Here is a 21,053-nt window from a genome sequence, read left to right as displayed (position 1 = left end):
AATTATTAATTTTATTATTAGATTAATTAATTAATGACATTTTTGATAATATATATGTGAAATACTAGAATAGTACATTTTTAATTATTAATATAAAATTCGATAATTCCTTCATATTAATAAATTAAAGTTTTAATGAAATATGTGAAGAAGAAAAGTTGTTGGTTTTTTTTAAGTTAAAATGTCCTCAATTTTAATGGGTTTGTGCAGTTTTTACGTCATTTATTTTAATAGTTTCATTTAAAGGTAAATATTCAATATTATTAATGTTAGAGATATTGTATAGAAATTAGTAAAAGGGAAAAAATTATTGATGATATAATTATAAAATCATGATACATGTAATAAAGTTTAATATTTATTTAATGATTTAAAGTTGAAGTTTAAAAATTGTTGAATTTTTCATTGTATTAAGTATGTGATAATAGATTTTTTTTTTATGATTTCTGTTTATAGACTTAAATATACTTAAATACACATTAGTTCCTACTTTTGTTGTTTTTATTCAATTTGATCCTCATTTTCGTTTTGTCTTCAATTAGGTTTTCATTTTCGTCAAATTTTATTCAATTTGGTCATTTTCACTAACTGTATTTAAATAGTTAACGTTTTTGAACAGTATGTCATGTGTCAGCTCCTGGTTTTTCTGATATTTTTTAAATTTTTTTAAATTTCTTTTAAATTTTTTTAATTTCAAAAAAATTATCCATGTGTCAAGTCACAATTGTGCCACGTGTCAGTTTGTGGTAGTATTATTTTTTTTGTTCAATTTAGTCTCTATATTTGTTATTTTTGTTTAATTTAATCCCAATTTTTGTTAAAATAAATCAATTTTGTCCCTATCAAATTTATACTAAATTTAATATCTTTTATACAAATTATATTAATATTTTTTCTAAAATTGTTTAACACCCCATTTAATTAATAGTCGTAATTAAAGGAAATGTCACAATAAAATAATAAAGTAGCGCAGTCTTAAAGTTTCCACTAAACGTCGTACGATGAATCAAGGCATACAACGATATCGAACTAAGCAGATACAGAAATTTAACTGAAACGAACTGGAAGTTTAAAGGACAGCCAATACATGGGTCGTGGCCGTAAAAGAAAGCTCGGAGAAAAAGAAAATCCAGCCCAGATGGCTAAGCAGCAGAGTCACCATTCCCCTGTTGACCGCGAGGACCTCGCACATCTGCTCCCATCAATAAATTGATGATCATCGCAAAAGAGAAGAGCCACATACAAGACAACCAGACAACAAACAGGGTAAGCTAGAGTAAAACAATTCATCAAGTAGTTATATGCCAATACACAATCCAAGCATTTCATATATCATCCAAACATGTTATAACTTTTCAAACAATACACTAGACACTGACTCGACTCATCCGGATACATATAGTCTGGTCGGATTTTCAACGGATGCTTGCACTTGTGGTGGATACCTCTGCTCACCCCCGAGCTGCTCACCCCCAAGTTATGTGTTACAAGTGTTACAATGAATCAATTTCCCTCACCACAAGGTTAGCCCTTAATGTATTACAAGCCTCCTGCTACTCTCACCACAGGAGTCAGTCTGTTCTAAGTGAGACTAACTGACTCCTTAGAGTGTCAAGATGCAACCTTACCTTGAATCCTTACCAGACCATATAGATGGGGCACCACCATGAACACCCACTAACAGGGACCATGGAATTACGTCCCGACCACTGAAGCGTGACCCCGAAAGCCTCACCTAGAGACTCCAAGGAATTACACACTGACACGGACCAATCATAATTCAATAATAAGAGAGCACACTAATCATGCTTATGATTTCATACCAACCTCTGAAAATCAATCCTCATTCGTATCACATGTCGAATCTATACCACTGGTTATTACCCCTCCATGAATATAGGGCCTCACCTCATACCAATACCACGCCTCTTTGATTTCCAACCCACTCATTAATTTCGCATGCCAAGATCCCTCAATCACGTCTATCCAATTTATAATACGAAACATACCATGCATTTCATTTCACAGAGTTCATACATCATACAAAATACATCATAAACCAACAATCCAATTACCAATTGAAGAAAACCATCCAACCTGCAGCGGATATCGCTCAAGCCAAGAGCTATTGCTCAGGAGAGAGGGGTGCTCTCGCTTAGGCGGTAGACCCTCACTTAGGTGAGATCGCGACAGGTGCTGGGAGTTCTCGCAGGCTCGCTTAGGCGAGCCTTGCCTCGCCTGAGCGAGACAACCCCACGCCCAAAACTGAGGTCCCTCGCTTGGGCTAAACCACAGTAGCGTCCCAAAGTTTTCACTCCTCTTCGCTTAGGCGAGTGACTCTCACTTGAGCAAGACAGTGCCTCGCTCAAAACCAGAGCTCTCTGCCTAAGCGAGGGTTTGTGAAACCCCTGGTTTGCTCCTGCAAGTCTCGCCTGGGCGAGAGTAACAGATCTCGCCACTGTTTCTCCTGCAACAGTCACATGCTCGCACCTAAATAACAGTACAAGGTCGTTCACACATTCATCACAATCATATAGTTCATACAACACCCAATAAACTCTAAATCAGCTAGAAAAAAATCATTCAAGACCCAAAACTCTAACTTCCCCGTACCTGGAAAAAGTTTAGTAAGGACCCTAACGACACGACTATGAGCACAGCAACTATAGGGATGAACTACGAGACTGAAATAAAGGTGGAATAGAACCAGTAGATGAGGTTAACAAAGGATCCTAATTGGAAATACGAAAGATGATTAAAAGGGAACCAGCATGAACTAGAAAGGGATACTTACGTGGAGCAACGAGTTCTCTTAGCTCAACGTAACAGTGGAAGCAAACCTTAGCAGAGAGGTTGACGGCTGCAGTTCTAGGTTCTCTGAAATGAGTGGAAAATGTGAGTTAGGGCAGCTAGGAATGGTTTTATCCTTTGGGCCAGCCTTTAGGCCCAACAGTTGTAAGGCAACCCTTAAAATGTTAGGGCAGAAAAACTGGGCCTTACAAATTGACATTTGAATTTATAATTTTTTAAATTCAATTATAAATTATTAAACTTAATTATAAATTGAATAAAATTTTTATATTTAATTGCTAAATAGAATATAATTATTTAAAATATTATAAGAATATAATTATTATATTTTTTTCTAATATTTATATTCTAAAATACTTTTAAAATTGATATTAAAAATATTTTAGAAAAGTAAACTAATATTTGAAAAATTAACATTTAAATATAAAATATTTTAGATTTTAATATCTAAAATACAATAAAAATATTAAATATTTTAGATTTAAATGTCAATTTTAAAAATGTTAATATAGATTTTTAAAATTTTAATAATATTTAAATAATTATATTTTATTTAACAATTGAATCTAAAAATTATATTCAATTTATAATTAAATATTATAATTTATAATTAAATTTAAAAAATAACTAATAATAATGTCAATTTTAAAAAATTAAATTGTTCCATTTTAACAAAATTTGGGACTAAATTAAATAAAAATAACGAATATAGGGACTGAATTAAATAAAAATAACGAATATTGATACTAAATTGAACAAATACAAATAATACAACCACACATTAACATGCAGCACTAACATTGACACGTGGCACAATTGTAACTTGACACGTGGACAATTTTTTTGAAATTAAAAAAATTACAAAATTAAAGAAAAAAGCAGGAACTGACACGTGACATGTATTGTTAAAAAACGTTAACCATTTAAACACCGTTAGTGAAAATGATCAAATTTACCAAAATTTTACGAAAATGATTGAACACAAAACAAAAATAAAGATTAAATTGAATAAAAAGAACAAAAATATGGACCAAATGTATATTTAAGCCTTGTTTATATATATATATATATATATATATATATATATATATATATATATATATATATATATATATATTATTTCTTTCTAATTTAACTATGTGAATTTTTTTACATACTAAATTATGTTTTTGATTATTTTAAACTGTTTACATCATTTTTGACACATTTCGATCCAAATGTCACTCTAAAATATTTTTAACACATAAAAGAAAATAATGTTATTGGAATAAGAGAATTATATTTATTCGTTTTTAAAATTTGAGAACTAAATTGTTTAAAAATTAAAAATATATTTAAGTTATATATATATATATCACTAGGTTGATTGTCACGTGTCCCGGTGTAATCCGTCATCTCATGCAAGTATCGACTTGTTCACGAATGCTATTCAATCATTTGTTGATTCTTCATTTTTCAACCCTTATTACTTATTATGTTTGTAATAATAATTAAAGTTAGGCTCAATTGCTCCATAAGTTGTGATGAAAAAAAAAAAGTAATGTCATAAATTAATGAAAATTATTGTACAAAATTTGATGTAAAAATATTAAATTTACCCATATTAGAAACATATTTTATTGAGTTGTGCATTCTTAAATATCGTCATAAAGTTATATAATATGTCAAATGCAATACACTGGGTCGAATTTTGTTCCATCCAAACACTACACTCCCATGAGTATGCATTTTGTATAAATTTTTGGTGATTTGAAATGAGGTTGGGGATATCCTTCTTAAGATATAGATCACTAATTCATGTGGACATTAAGCACTATAAAATGTTTGAAGAAAAGAATATTAAGAATTGGCAACCATCAAGAAGTAACATATGGAGAAAACTTAAAAGGTTTGAAGAAATTAGGAAGCAAAATAATTTGTAAAAATTTTAAGAAGGATCTAGAATGTTTTAGAAGTCTGTAGAAATGTATACAAGTTTCATGAGTCCAATAGAAAGGTGAATAGAGATACGAAGATACATACATCTACTTAACTAACTGATAATTTCGGTACTTCGCAAGTTTATACACTTAATTACAAAGGTTGTAACTTTCATATGTCCCAATCACATGTGTCACTTCTTGTAAGGGTCTTTAGCATTCCTTTACTCATTTGTAAGCAAATAAGGTCAAACTTCTTACCATGTACAAACTCTACTAGTGTGATATATATATATATATATATATATATATATATATATATATATATATATATATATATATATATATATATATCTTAGTTTTCCTGTAGAGATTATCGTGGAAGATAAACTTATTTGTTTTATTGTATTTGTTTACTGAATATTTCTTTTAAAATTTAATCAAGTGAAAATATTTGGTCAAACTTACATTATTTATTATTTCATGGAAATTTCTTAATTAAATTAGTTCATATAAATAAAATATTTGACACAAGTGTTATAATTGTATTTAGCAAGAACAAAATGGCCATGTGTTACTTCTAAGGTATTGTTTTTAAAGAAAAATTTAGTCACATAATTACTATTATGGAAGACAATAATGAGTTATCCAGACAAAAGGTTAAGTCGAGTTAGTATGGACTGAAAGTTGTATTGAGTCGATCTAGGTCGATGGTTGAACAAAGTTGCCCTAAGTCGAAAGTTAAGTAGAGTCGACTTGGGTTAGAGGTCAAGCTGAGTCAACCTCGACCGAAGGTCAAGCAAAGTCATTAGGAGTCGAAAGTCAACTCGAGTCAATTCAAATCAAAAGTTAAGTTAACCCAAATTGAACCTAAGTTAAAAGAAGAGTTGAGTAACCAGGACTAAAGATCAAGCCAAATTGTCAACTCAAACTAAATGTCAAATCTAGCAAGTCCGGATCGAAGGTCGAACTAACTTAAGTAGGATTCAGAATGAGTTGAGTTTGCCTCAAAAATATAAATTAAATTGCTTTATCCAAAAAAAAATTGTAATATAAGATATTTTAATTATTCAATCCAAACAAACTATTTAAAAAAATGAGAAAATTCAGTTGCAAGTAATTCAAATTTTATGTATTTCAATTTTTTAAAATTGTTGAAAATTCCTCGTCTAAACCAAGGTTAGACTTCCGAAGGAAAAACTTGATAGCCTAATTAGAATTGTAACTTGGACTTTCAATGAATTGAAGAAATAAGTAGCCATATTGCACTAACTTTCTTCAGGCCACGTCATGCTGGTGAGAAGCCATTACAAAGTCATACAATAAAGAGAGAGAAACCCAAAGAAAGGTCATTTATTCCAGGTCAGAGAGATTTGAGTACTTCAGATCAATAGTGCTGAAGCTGACACTAAGGTATAAAGTTGTTTAGCAGGATGAGTTTGGTGGTAAGATTTGTGACCCTGTGGAAGGAAAATTGTGGCTTGGTTCAAAGTTTGTTGCAACTCCACTCCACACACGACTCAATTGGTCGTGTCATTCATTGACTTGGTTGGGGCTTTGAATGTTAGTTCTTGGATGCCATGCAGCTATAAGAGGGGAAAAAACTTCTGTGGTTTCCATAAACAGTACCCACATGTCAAATTCCAACTTGTCCTTTGGCCTAAACCCGAGATGCGCCACTAGCGACTGCAATGTAGACTTAACAACCATGTCACTTAACGGAATGGAAAACTATAAGTTTTGATATACACGGGAGAAAAAAGTAAGAAGGAAATAAGATGGTCAAGTGGAAGTAAATGAGAAATTAAAGTGACTATGATCATTGTGTGCTTAACATTCAAAACAGAAAAAGATAGCACAGGGTACCTTTTTGTGCATTTGAAGGTGATGGTCACCAAGAAATCCATCTCCATGCAATCTTGTTACATTTGAACAGGGTCTTCACATGAACAGTCCTAATTTGACAATTGTTTTTAGAGCTCGCGATGTAATAATAGCTTAACCAGCTCTAACTTTCATCTTTCGTATTGAGGTATACATCAAATATTTGACAACAGACCACTTATCCTCATCTCATACACCTCAAATGTTTTTAACGTAAGAAAGAAGGGAAAAAAAACTTTAGAAGAGGAAACTATAAAATTTTAAATCTCATTCAATAAGACAAAGATCCGAATATCAGGAGATATCTCACATTACCTCAACTATAAGGATTTGAACACCTTTTAACGTAAGTAAGATACTTTAAAAGTAATGGTTTTAGGTAAATAAAAAAGAAAAAATGGCAACATAATATTTTTTTTATTTTATACACGGACTGGTAAAAAAAAATGCAGTAATGTAAAACCATTTGATAAAATAGATCAAAATAGCGGAAAATAAGTCCACTGCACTAAAACTTGTCACTCATTCTCAATCATCTCCTGAACCTCACTTACTACTATATGTGCTTTATTATGGCCACCAATAACTTCAGCTTGTTTCTTGCCGTCCTTCCAAAGCTGCAACAACATTCATTTAAATCACTGACAGAGAAGAATATAATAAATTAATCAAATCAAACAAAAATGTGCTTACTTGTATGGTTGGCATTTTCTGCAGTAATTGAGAGCCGACGACATATGAATACATGAAAAATGGAATCTAATAAGTATCAAGATAAAATGTCTACATAGCAAATTTAGTTGAAACGAATATAATGGTTGCATATCAATTGTTAGACTAATCAGGCAGAGGTATATTGTAATTATCATATCTTGCTAGTGAGAGGTTCAAAAAACCACACATTTTCCTCAGGTGCTCCTGAGTAAAAAATTCAAAGAACAAACAAAAATAATCACAACAAAAGCCTTTCCCATTAAGTGGGACATGGATCAAAATTCAAAATACAGCATTGTCCTGCCATGTTTTCAGAAAGTTCATTTAGACAAAGGCCTTTTACAGAAAAATTCTATAGCATTTTCCTTGATCCACATGATCAACTCTTCTTTCCAGGAGTTTGATTGGTCTTCTCCAAAACATATATTAATTAAAGATACCAGAACAATTTCGCCAAGCACGAATGCATATGATGTAAAGGCATAATTTAAAGAAAATTATGGAAACTAAACATATTTATCCAACAAGTTTCTATATAGGTTTTTCTAACAGGCAGACATGAAGTACCCACATGGCAACATCTGTTCATGGAAAGACATTGATAAATTCAAGATGTAAAAAAATCAGACAATTTTTAATACATACAATTGAAAGAGAAAGAACATAAGGGGAAGCTACGAGAAACTCACAGTCACACCTGCACGAGCAACAAGTTTGTGTGAAACTGTATTAACATCAACAGTGTAGAACTGCAATCTGCATGACATCCACATAAACAAATCCTAGATTAATGAGTTGATAAGCCTTATCATAATATCATAACATAACCAAACAATTACACATGCAAGGTATCATCTCTATGCTCTAAAATACAAATAGCTCAGTAATACATTAACATCTTGTGCATCAACCTAGATTCAGTAGCTTATGAGTATCTTTCAATCATTATCATACTAAACACATCTCAAAATCTCAAGCAGCTACAATGATGTTGCAGTTATAGCTGTCAATTTGATCTGCAGTTAACATTTCTAGATTTTTAGCTTAAAGCACAGGTAGCATAAAATGGACCATTTATACACAATATACATAGCTTCTCAATTACTCTATTTCAAGACACTATTTGAGCATTACCATCGACCATGAGCTGTATCTATTGTCCGTACTAAGTTCACATGGAATTCCATTGTCTATTGTATCTTAGGTTTTCATTTTGTTTCTAAATCAAAACCAGTCCTGTGCAATCCCATGTTCCTTTCAGGTTAAGTGCTTCTGTTACATTTTAGATATGTCATGACCCGGTTGGTAATGATAGAGCTTGATGGTAGAGAGGGCTAGCTGCCCAAGCCTAATAATGTAGCTGGTGACATTTATCAGCTAGTTGAATCTGACAGTTGGTGGTTCAGATTTTGGTATATTTTACTGTAGAGATGTGGCAGATCGTAATTATGTTATTGTAGTTTCATGGCTTGGGAGATATAGTTGTTGTGTCTTCGATGAAAGTGGTTCAGATGTACCTTTGCCATTTTTCTTCGCAGATATTCTAAAAAATTATCAGGGGATTTGTACTTTGTTGTTTAGTTGTGGTTAGCTGTCAGAAATGGTTTCAAAAAGAGTTACGGAAAATACAGTGCTTCTTTAATGATTTCAAGTGTCAGTTGAAGTTATTGGATTGATCTCTATTCTGCTCTCAAATAGGTGTAGATTGAAACACTTTGAGCACTAGTACACCGTGTGTTACTTGTATGAAATCCAGTTCTGAAATGACTGGGTTGGGATTGAGGTGATAACTGGAGAGAATGGTTAAGAAGTCTGGGTCATTCTCGATCCGTACATGATAGGATTGATAGTATGCCAAGAAGAAAGCTGGACAAAGGTTGAGGAATGAGGAGAGTAATAGTCAAAGATCTCTAATAGTTATCTGCCAAGGACATCAACAAAATCTTATTATTCCATGAGAATGAAATTAGCCTGACCTCGTTAGTTGAGAGGGCCTGGGCTCTTTTAAGATTTCAGCCTCATTTGGTTTCAGTTTTCGGAGAATGTCACATCCCATTCTACGCTTATTGATAATTAGTACAATAAGGTAAAGCATTATAAACACATCACATATACAGCACAATTTATTAAAAGAAAAAAGCTGCAAACCCTTTCTCAAACTTTTGAAAGCATGAAGTTTTATACCTTTTTCCTCTGCTATTACAACTTCAGCAGACAAAGTTGCAAACTCTCCCTTACTACATTACTTAAAATTTAGAAAACAAACATACACACTCATTAATTTAGAACTTTCCTAGTTTCCTATTTAAAAAAAAAAATTACTCCGCATATCTCAGCATTATTGGATTATTATAGTCAAAATTTGAATCTACCAATAAAACAGGAAAGTATCAATGGATGTGAAACCAGGAATTTGGATGAAACCCCATATTCTGTTGTGTTCATATTTCCTTTAATATGTTGCAAGCTTAATAAGCTTCAGCTTTAAAATACTAATCTAGATCATTAGCATATTTAGCACATCTTCGAATGTAAATCAACTACACAAGTCCTTGACTAAGACTTGTAGTTAAAGCACTTGTAGGTAAATAAGCTGGATTGCATGCAAACATGACACAGTTTCTCTCAAAGACTCTTGTTCAAAACAGAGATTTATGTTTCAAGATGGACTTTTATAGACTATAGTACATTAAATAATACCAGAGAAAATTTTCAGTCCACGGTAAGGATTATAAAAGAAAACTCCCTGACACTGGTCAATGTATCATAGTCTGATTCCATTAGGTTAAGCACACATATAAATGAACATATGCTCAGAAATTATTCTAGTTTTGCGCGATAGAGGAAAACAAATGTAATCTCACCTTGGATAATATTCTGCTGCCAACTTTTCCAATTTTGGTTTTAAGTATATACATTTTCTGCACCAATTTGCCATCCTACAAACCAAGGAATCTCACCTCAAAGGCCATAATTGTAAAATAAATATTCACTAATCAGACAAATGAAACAAATAAGTTTATATTTTATGTAATGTATAATACTATACATAAAACTCAGAACTAAAACTCAGATTACCATTGGCACACTTTTTCCATGAAACTGGCTAATATTAGAAGAAATTCGTACAGGATCCATTAAATAGAACTGGCATCCTGTATCATTTAGTAAAAACTACTTGGATTTTAGACCTGTTTGGACGATCTTTCCATAAAAACTTCTAGGAAATTAAAATAAGAAAAACAAAAATGAACTTGACTTGTCAAGTTAAGATTAGTTTATGCATCAGCTGATTAGCTCTCTCATGTAACTTCTCCAAATTTTTACTTTGAACTTGTGCATAATTTAATTTTAACTTATAGAGAAGCCAATTTTATCTTTTTCTCTTCTAAAAGCTTTTATGGAGAAACACATTCAAAGACGCCCTTCGCCCACTAATAAAAGACTAAATCTTGTGATTAAACAATGGCACTGCTAACATTCATCAAACAGACAAGCTGGTGCCTGATTATTACATAGCCTCCCCCATCCAAGAGCGTCACTAGTTGATTTTTAGCAAGTTAAATTCTCAATTATTAAGATTGCTTTTGTTCAGACAAAAAAATTGCTATTACTAATGATAATTTTAACTACACAAACCTGTAAGTATAACCATGGTTTGATTACCAAAATTTAGTTTGATTAATGTGTTCACTTAAACAAAAAAAAAAAAAAAACTAAATAGATAGAGTGATGCTCAATTACTTCTAGAAAATGTTTCTGTAAGGCCCACAATTACAATAGGCCAGACTCAAGAGCACATCACCCCATACATATTCATATATCTTGTTATCTTCCCTTTAGATCAAATCTCTCTCTAAATAAGATTGACAAATACTTCTGTTTCCCTACAAAGCTCCTAGCCTGAAACTTGAAATATCAGAAGTTTCAAAAAGGAAACAAGAGTCCAAAAAGTCATGAATAACAATAACAATAATTTAATTTTGATATACTGTTATTTTAAGCTTTTTACTTCTCAAGTATCAACCAAAATGGAAAAAAAAAATCATATTTTGGAGTTACTTCATCATTTTCCTTTTTTTTCCTTCTTTTTTTACTTTTTTTTTCAGTAACAGAAAACTATACTTTATAAACAAGAAAATGCAATTCCCTTCATCAAAATCTAAAATTACATGTTAAAATGTAAAAATTTAAGAAAAACTACACAAGACAATGCCTACAAATTAATCTATCCAGAAGTTAAGATAAGTCAAATTCTTTTTTTCTTTCATATTTTTCTCAAGTTGATAAGGAAAGACTCATCTAAAAAAAACATATTAAAAATTTGAAGAAAAGTCAAAAGAGTCTTAAGGAAGAAGGAACCTACCAAACCACAACGACAGCTTGGTGGAGCCTTTGAGCCTGATCGAGGAGAAGATCAAAGTGAGTTTCGCTTGAGACAGGTTGAAGGTAAAGGGAAACAGGTTTTCCTTCCTCTTGCAAGGACGCTTGATGACTGAACCGAACCGGAGAGGTTTGGCGCGCGCATCCGCAGGAGACGGAAGAATGGAAGCCAAACCTGAAGCCGGAGCGGAAGCAATGGAGGGAGAAAGAATGTGGATTGGTCGTTGGGATTTTCGGGGAGAGTGGTGGAAGTTGAAGAGTGCGAAGATGGTGTGACATTGCAGAGAAGGACAACGGAACGGCCTGACGGGAACGGAGAGAATATCGCTGTTACTTGGTCAAACACAACAAATAGTGAAGGAGGCTTTGAATTTGGTTTATATCACCATTTCTCTCACTTTTCAAAATCAGTTTATTTAGGTTTCAAAATATCTAACATGGTAGTATAGTTTTGAGAAAAATCTTTTAAAGCAATAAGTTTAATAAATTACTATTCAGAAATAATTGTGCTTTTAACAGATTATAAGATGTAATAATATTATACAAGAATCATATCCAGTTCTAAATCATTAACATTATCTAATTATATTTTGTATTAATGTTAAACAATGGAAATGTTTTTGTTGATAAAAGTAAAAAAATGTAACGTAAGAATTAAAAAAAATGACATTTATAAAAAATATATCTTTTATATAATATAATAGTATAGATAACTATTATATAATGTTACTTTTAATCATCATAATTATTTTAAAATCTAAATTAATTATAATTTTAACTGCTAAAGAAAACTCTATAGAGATCTTACATGTCCTAGGTGTATCACTATGAACCTTTGTAATGAGGTTTAGGTCTTATTAGGATAAACTTTTCTTCAAGCTTTTAATATATTTGTTTCATCAAATATTTAATTGTATAAAATTAATTTTAAATTAAAAATTTAATTATATTTTTAGTTTTTTTATAAATTTAAGTATATGTAACAAATTTTTTATTTCAAAATTTATTTATTAAATACTTGTTATGGTTTTTAGTATTTTTAATTATTTAACTTTATTAATTAAATAATGTGGTTTTTTCATTATGTCTATACTAATTAAAACATATGATATTTAATATATATATATATATATATAATTAAAATAATAAAATTATGTATATTAATTATAATAGTATTTTATATTAATCATAAAACTCAATTTTTTTTATATAATATATCAAAAAACAAAGTCAAATATTGAATTAACCACGTAGGCTAATTAAATAAAATAAAATAATTAAATTTCATTTAAAAGTTATAAAAGTTTAAATTATTTTATATAATAAAAATAATAAAGATTTAATTGAAAATATATAAATTTATAATAAAATTAAACCTAAATTAAAATTATAAAATTACAGAAAGTAAAAGTTTTTTTCATTTTTTTTTTTCAACTTAGTAATTGGTTTTTCAAACAAAGAAAAATAAGGTAATCTCTTTTGCATTTTAAATTTATCTAAATTAGCTACTTATCCAATAAAGTGCACACTTATAAACAAAAGCATGAGTAAATATCTATAAGATTTTTTCTCTACCATTTAATCACACAATAATGTATGATCATTTTTTAAACTTTTATAATCACAATCTTATATTAGTGATTGATAATTTATTTTATTGATAGTGTAAAAGTTTGACACTGCACAATCATTAATCAAATATTTAAGCATATAATACCATTTAATAATTCTAAAATTTATATTTCAAAATAAAATTAACTTAAATTTTTATAAAATATGATTTGAAAATTTAAATTTCCTTCAATAAGTTAAGGTAGCTTTTTTTAACTGAGTTATTGAACAATTATCACATCATAGCATTTAAATTCATATCAATTTTTAAATAAAAAAAATGGTCTCCATATAGTTGAAATTTATAGCAAATAAATATTTTTAAACATATATATAATTGTGATTTATAGTTTATAATTTGATACATTCTCTACTTTTATTCATCAATATAATGAAAATATTAAAATAACATCATTACATCATTTATATGGGTTATTTTTGTTCTAGAAACATCTCATACCTAACCCAGTTTCTTTCCCAATGAAATTCATTCTCCATTTTTGAACCCCAAAACACAGCAAAAGGAAAGGTAACTCTAGCCACAACACAACACAATCATCTCTCTCGTACGAATGTAATCTTCTCTTCTCTCCCTTGCAATCACACCCTATGCATGTTTCTTGAAATGTTGGTTTTAATTGCGCACTTTTGTTTTCTTTGTCATGGATTACTTTATTCCATTATCTAAAGAATCGGTTTTAACCTGAATCAATTGACTTAATTCCTTCATATGATATCTTGATGATAAGGCAATAGAAGAAGAATAATCTTATGCACTATATTTACACTTTGATTTATTCTTATCCAGGAAAGGTTGATTATTAGTTATGTTTCCCTTGTCTGTATGATGTTGTGCCCTTCTTATGTGTTATTGGTGATTTTTGTAATTGTTTATGAGGTGTGTTTATTTCTTATATCCTTATCTTTGGTGGTTCAATTCTGTTTGACTTCGGGAAATTCTTTGCTTCTTGCTGCCAAGGGTTTGTGTTTGTTGGTTTGTGTTCGTTGTTCGAGCAGGGTGAGTTTTGAATTGTCTGTGTCAATTTCTCACAATAATGGTATTGGGGACCGCTGTTTTGAAATGCGTTTTGCTTATGTTTGTTGTGGCTTGCGTCAGTGTATTTTGCTTCTATGTTTGCAACCAAAATTTTATGTTTTACATATAATTTAGTTGTAGTTTATTGCGCCACATGCTTACTGCTACATCAATAATGAAAAATATCATCAAGATTAATAATGCTCTTGTAGTATCCTTTCCTTGGGGAATGTTTGGGGGTGAGATTTTGGACTTTGGAGGGGAAGGGAGGGGAGGACAAATTTTGTATTTTTTTTAATTCAGAGATGTTTGATGTTTGGAAAGATAAACAAAAGATTTGGATATTAAGATTGTGTTAATCTTTCATTTAAAAAATTACCACATTAGAGAATATTTAATAAAATTGATAAATGTCTCCCGAACACACCCTAATTCTGGAATTTTTAGAATTTGATCCTCAACTGTAATTCATTTTTGGTTAAAATTTAATTCAAATTGCTAGAAATTATAATGAGTTCTGCAAAATTTTCAAATCCCATCATAATTGGTAAGATCTGAGAGTTAACAATTTGTTGAATCTTAGGAATAATGTTAATAATAGCTGACAGCTATAAAAGTTAACAGCTGTAAAAAGTAACAATTATTTATTTAGTCTAACATTGTTGGATATCCCACATCTTCAGAAGATATGGTCAAATTATAATATATAAGTGAATGCAAACATCACCTTATAAACTGATTTCATGCAATGTTAGACTTAAAGTTCATTTCTTAAGATGGTATCACAACCATTCAAAGTTTATCTTAGTCAAGTTTGTTGGGCCTAATATGTCACTTGCTATTGATTTCCCCCTAGGTTCGTGCTTGAGAAGTCCAACCCTTGACACGAGGGCAAATTTCACCTTACAAGTCGGTTCTTGTGAGATTAAGTTAGGTTTAAATTCATTTTTCTTAAGAGTTATGAAAACAAAAATATTTGAGATCGATTTCAATTTGTTTAAGCAGGTCACAGTGCCTATTTCTTATTATGATTATGTTTCAGTTTCGGGTTCAGTTTTGTTTCCACTTTATCTCTTTCTGGTTTTGACCTCTATGGGTCTTTTCTATGTTAACTATTAGGTCAAGTCAAATTCAAAACTGATGTCATATAAAAATTGTAGACAGGAGACTACAATCAATAGCCACCACTCCCCTTTTGTTTGTTCAATTTACCTTGTTTAGGGTTGTATATTGAAATTTGACAATTCAATATTTTGATAAAATTTGGTCTGGAGTAATCTTTTTCAACTTCTATCTTCTTAATGTTTTATCATCCTACAAACACGAAATAGCTTGGTAATGAATGTCCAAATGTTCTGTATTCCTGTTTGTTAATTTTGATGTCTAGTGCTCAACTGGATGCCAAATCTTTGAGGACAGGTCTTGGTTTTATGACTTGGCGTTTTTCATTCAATATTTCCTATTTAAAGTTAGCTGCTGGGTCTCTTGGGCTATTTCATCATACCATAACAGATGCATTTAAATTCCTAGAAAGAAATGTTTTTCTGTAACTGAAACTTTTGTAGCTTTTATTGTATTTGAAGTATCAACTTTCCCTCCTTATCTAGAAAACTACATTGTAATTTATCACTATATTTTGGATTATATTCTCTTACAGCTTGTTATGTGCAACTTCTCAAATGATGGAAAACACTATAATTCATTGATAATTCAATGGTGAATTAAACTGAATTCTTGCCAGAAATTAGTTCAAAAATGGCCTATATGTACACTGATGTAGAATGAATTAAAGTACAACTATGAGCACTTATTTTTCCATCTCCTGTTTGACATTTACCCCTCAGCTCATCGTATATATTCTGTTTGAAACTGATAATTTGTTATCTGCCTCATCATGCAAACAGATAACATTTGGTCATAAGCAGTGGATCACTATGGCAAGTAGTGTTGGCTTTTCACCTCTACTTTTACCAGGTACTACGATTGTATACATCTTGATAGTGCTCACTTCTAGCAACATAAAGCCATGACTTTAGTGTCTTAGAAGTTGATTGAATCATGGAATAAGTTATTGTTCTTTTTTACATGCAGTTGGTATTAGAAGTCAGCCTGAAGCTGATGTTAAGCGTAATGGACCAAACATTGTTGGGCTGAAACCCTTACCATATAACGTCAGAAAAGGAGAACTTAAAACTGCTACAGTGCAGAGTTCATCATATACTAGACGTGCAGCTGCTTTGGTAAGTTATTCTTATTCACTTTCTCTATTGGTTCTTGTTATCTGTTATTTGTTTGTTTTATGCATGGTATATCTTAATGTAGTTGTAAAGAGGATCCAATGCTCTGTATTGTTTGCAAAGTAGAATTAGTCAGAACTGAAAAGTTTGTGAGGTTCAGATAGAACACTGGTAATCTATGAATATTATCTATCCAACAATAGGAGTTTGGCTCCTTACAAGAGAGGAAACCCTCTTGAAAATACAGGAGACCTCTAATCTTGCCCAGAATTCTGTTGTACTAGTACCTCCCCATAACCCACGAAACCATTCATATAAAGAGCCCTCTCTATCTTATCTTGTCAGGATCCTTTCCGTTCAAATGCAGCTAGTTCTCTAATCTTTATGCTTCTATTCTTTAATTAAATCCCCTACTTCCTTGTTCTCATTAGTTGAAATTCCCTCTGTACGTTTTTCCCATCTTTCCATCTTCTCACATACACATGCAAGCCCTCATTGAGCTTATTACCCTTCAGTCTACTATCCTTCCTACATCCCCTTCTAGAATCATATCACCCCCTTCTATGTCTCCTTCCCGCTACCCCTATTCAAACATAACACCAAAGCATAGAAACAAAAAAATGTCAATTAAGAGAGAGCTGCTGAACAGGTATTTGAGTCATTAAAAGACCCTCCTTGTTGCAATTTAGAGAGATTTTTGAAGGGGTTTTCTATTTTCAAACCACCAAACCGCACCAACAAGCCACTTTTAAGTTTTTCTATGTTGGAGCTCGTTGATTTTTCGTCACTGCAGGTCCCTACTCACCTTGATTTTTTTCTCTATTTGCACCCCTGAATCTCAGAATGTTTCTGCCCAAGATATCCAACAAGTGGGATACTAACCCCCAAAACAGAATTGTTCAACCCACTTCACAGAAAAAACAAAAATCCTGAACAAATTCACTTTGTATCCCCTTCATTCCACTACAATGAGGGTGTTGATATATCTTTGCTACCTCCTTCGCTAGATGATGCAGTACCGACATGTAAATAATCACCCTTTTGAAATACGATTCTCCATCCTCCTCTCTTCCAACAATTACTTGGAACATCCTCCTACTCCTACATCTGCTCTTGCACCTTTGAGTCCTTTTTCTGATTGTGTATCCTATATCACATCCCCTTCTAGAATAAATTCACGTGTCCTCATCTGTTTCCTTGCCTGTAATTCAAAAGTAACATCAAAACAGAGAAACAAAAGAACTTGTTAATTAAGAGAGAATTTAAAGATTTGTTTTTGTGATGTTTTTTTTTTCTACTGGAGGGATAAGGAAATGGATAGGCATTGGGTAACAGGTGATTTCGGTACTCCCCTTGGTTGTCGGTTAAGTTGTTTATTAAGTTTATTTATTCTTAGTGTTTTGTGTTGATCAATAATTCTGGTGATTGAACTGCTTTAATTGTGGTAAAACCGGTAGTAATAGTTATTAGAGAACTAGTAGTAATTATATTTAGATTTTTAATATTATACAATATTGTGGTAATAAAATAAAATAATGAGAAATGGTGATTTTAAATATTTTAAATTAATAAAAATGACTAGATTATATGTTTAATAAAATAAAAATTAGTAATAATTCACTAAATAATGTATACTTACGTAAAAATTTTAAGTACGCTTTTTATATCTCTATCTTAAGACTATTTTAATTTAAATTAAAATAAAAAATTGAGAAACTAAAATGTACGAACTGTTTGCAGCATACAAACCAGTTTTGGGTTGTCGACCTGTTTTGAGATGCTCTGTTTTATTTTTTATGTTAATGATTCCCACTTGAACTTTCTAGTCTGGTAAGGTTTTCAAAAAATGGTGTTGATTTATTCATACATGTTAATAATTTATCTTTCATGCTATGCTTTGATGAGGAAATTTAAGTCAGCAATTTAACTTATGTGGGAATTTGGTTTTATTTGTCTGGAAATATTTTTCTTTGAAATAATGATTTTTAAAAAAATTAAAATTCTAATAATTTGTGGAAGCATTTCTAAATACTTGAAATTATAGAATTTGAAATAAAAACTTGAAATTGTTGGTACTCACTGCCTCTCCCTTCTCTATCACTTCTTTCTCCTCTCTCTCTCTCTATATATATATATATATCATAAGGGATGTAACACTCAACAATATTTGTATTTTTGAATTATTAAATATTTAAGTTAAATGTATTTTGAAATCATTAAATGTTGTCAAGTATTTAAGAAATTAGCTAATTTTACTTAATATTAAGTTTTAATGTTGAAATTTTAATTTTTAAATATGTGTTTTAAAGAAATACTTAAAGTGAAAAGTAAATTTTCTTGTACAAATTAATAATTTGAAATCTTCAAAAAAAGTTCAATTGATTCATCCAAACAAAATATTTAGAAAATTAAGGAAACTTAACTCAAAGCGACCCAAATCTTATGCATTTCAAATCATTTGAAATCTTGAATTTCTCATCCTAATACAAAAAGTTTGAGATTTACATCAAAGAAGATTTTTGGATTGTTATTTTTGTCGCTAGTTTCAGTTCAAGTCTTGATGCTGGGCTTAAATCTTTAACGACTCTGATTGTTTATTGTGAACAGAATACTAAATGTGCTGCGGCAGCTGCAAGTGCATCCCAGACCCTAACACGCAATTCTCGGTCAATGACTATAACACCTGGTAATAACCTCTCAATGTGTTGGCCACTACCATTTGATTATATGTGTAATCTTCGTTTTTCTTTTCTTCCCATGCACATCCATCTGTGTAATTTCCACATAACTAAAATAACGTGAAACTGTTAGGTTATATTAGGAGTGAAGGTGAGGACTGAGATAATTTAAGAATTACGGCATATATTTTCAAATTCTTGCTTTGGTCAAGAGGTAAAAGGTAGCTTTCGTTCCAAATATGTATTGTACGAGGAGCAGAAGGCTAAACTAGATTATTATGGCAAACTAGTACATTTCGGAGTGTCTAAGGGATTTAGAAGGCTTAAAAATGTACTTCTTTTATAAGCTTCAAAGCTATCTTCTTTGCTGAAAGGTAAAGGAAGAGAGTTGTGGGTGTTCTTATTTATTTATTTATGGAAAAAGGTTGCAGAAGGGTTTCCTAGTAGACTTTTTGGACTGTTGTGCTGATCTTCTTCAGTTTTTCTTCTGCTGTGTTTGTTTTGAAGTAAAACCTTATAGCTTATAATCTATTGTATTTTACTCTTATACAGTAATATATATATATATCCTAAGATGTTCTATAGATGCCAGTACACCCTTTGTCATAAATGATTCATTATCCATATGAGTATAAAATGCTAATTCATTTCATTATCTGAAATGGCAGACAAAGTGAAGTCCCCTAAACTCGATAACAATGGACCTGGTTTGCCACCTCGAGACGACGATGGAAATGGTGGTAATGGAGGAGGTGGAGGTAAGTTTTCCGGTGGTCTTCCCCTTCTGGGTATTCTGGGTGTGCTGGATATTCTAAAGGACATTGAGAAACAATGGCAAAGAAAACACAAGAGATGATCTTCAAGATGAGGATTCTTACTGTAGGAGTGAAATTACTTTACAAATCTGATGCAAACTCCTACTTTACAACAGATACAACAGAGACAGTGCAGGGATTCATTTTGAAGTACACAAGCAACTTGGAATACTTCAAATGCTTATAGAAATTAATCACTGAGGAATGGCTTTATGATCTTTTCTTTTCTTTTTTTTCTCAATGAAGGTTTATAAAGATAGAAGGAATATAATTAGAATTTAAATTTTTGATATTACGATTTTCCCTCAAAACAGTATTCAGATTTGTATCTGTGTGGATTATTTAATGCATGTGTCTCTACATACTATGCGTATATATCCGTATTCGAACCTATTATTTAGATTCACTAAACTATAGTATAGATTTTGTTATACGCACGTTTTACGGAATAATTGAATTATATTGTAAACTTGCGTATTAAATTACAGAATATTAATAAATATAATGATGTTATTATGTAAATGAACATTTTAATATAGGATTATTTTTAAGTCTACTGAATTTTGTTTTTATTAAAATTAAAATAAAAATAAAAAATTTTACTTTAAATTATTTAAATTTTATTTCATAATGTTATCATAACTTACATTTTTTTTTCATTTATAATTTAGTTACTTTTTACTAATTTACAACTTTTAATCTCCATTTTAAATGGAGGTACAAATATATTTTCAAAGTATTTTGATACAACTTATATATTGTTTTATATGTTCATAATTTTGTATAGTTTTATTTTTTCTAATAATTTGATTAATTATTCATTATTTTTAAACATTTTTAGCATCTCTTTTTTTATATCTTAATTTTATTTTTTCATAATTTTGTAATTCCAATTTTTCTTTTTTTATTTTTGTTCTAATATTTTAATTAATTATTCATTCTTTTTAAATATTTTTAGCATTTTC

General features: G+C 30.6%; 2 protein-coding genes across 9 annotated transcripts; one reads left to right on the top strand and one right to left on the bottom strand.

Moving 5' to 3' along the window:
- Positions 1 to 5,943: 5,943 nt before the first annotated feature.
- WCRKC2 (WCRKC thioredoxin 2) lies at positions 5,944 to 12,115 on the bottom strand. 7 transcript variants are annotated; one of them, XM_085675647.1, is made up of 7 exons: positions 11,695 to 12,115; positions 10,193 to 10,267; positions 8,026 to 8,084; positions 7,308 to 7,325; positions 7,169 to 7,231; positions 6,597 to 6,685; positions 5,944 to 6,428 (listed from the first exon to the last, which is right to left on the bottom strand). In XM_085675647.1, exons 1-5 carry the CDS (start codon positions 11,988 to 11,990, stop codon positions 7,203 to 7,205), a joined length of 477 nt encoding a protein of 158 aa, XP_085531773.1. In that variant the 5' UTR covers positions 11,991 to 12,115; the 3' UTR covers positions 5,944 to 6,428; positions 6,597 to 6,685; positions 7,169 to 7,202. The 7 variants fall into 7 exon arrangements, with proteins under 7 accessions (XP_085531773.1, XP_085531772.1, XP_085531770.1 ...); XM_085675646.1 differs by having other exon boundaries at positions 5,944 to 6,416; XM_085675644.1 differs by having other exon boundaries at positions 8,018 to 8,084; positions 11,695 to 12,114.
- A 1,641-nt stretch (positions 12,116 to 13,756) lies between these two features.
- LOC114190014 (uncharacterized) lies at positions 13,757 to 20,461 on the top strand. 2 transcript variants are annotated; one of them, XM_028078757.2, is made up of 5 exons: positions 13,757 to 13,896; positions 16,263 to 16,332; positions 16,450 to 16,598; positions 19,203 to 19,281; positions 19,942 to 20,461. In XM_028078757.2, the coding sequence occupies exons 2-5, from the start codon at positions 16,293 to 16,295 to the stop codon at positions 20,127 to 20,129; spliced, it is 456 nt and encodes a 151-aa protein (XP_027934558.1). In that variant the 5' UTR covers positions 13,757 to 13,896; positions 16,263 to 16,292; the 3' UTR covers positions 20,130 to 20,461. The 2 variants fall into 2 exon arrangements, with proteins under 2 accessions (XP_027934558.1, XP_027934559.1); XM_028078758.2 differs by having other exon boundaries at positions 13,801 to 13,851.
- The last annotated feature ends 592 nt before the right edge of the window (positions 20,462 to 21,053 follow it).

Source organism: Vigna unguiculata, chromosome 7 (genome assembly GCF_037176805.1).
Source record: "Vigna unguiculata cultivar grain cowpea cultivar isolate G323 ecotype 2 chromosome 7, ASM3717680v1, whole genome shotgun sequence".
Lineage (NCBI taxonomy): Eukaryota > Viridiplantae > Streptophyta > Magnoliopsida > Fabales > Fabaceae > Vigna > Vigna unguiculata.
This window is presented reverse-complemented; position numbering and strand designations above follow the sequence as displayed.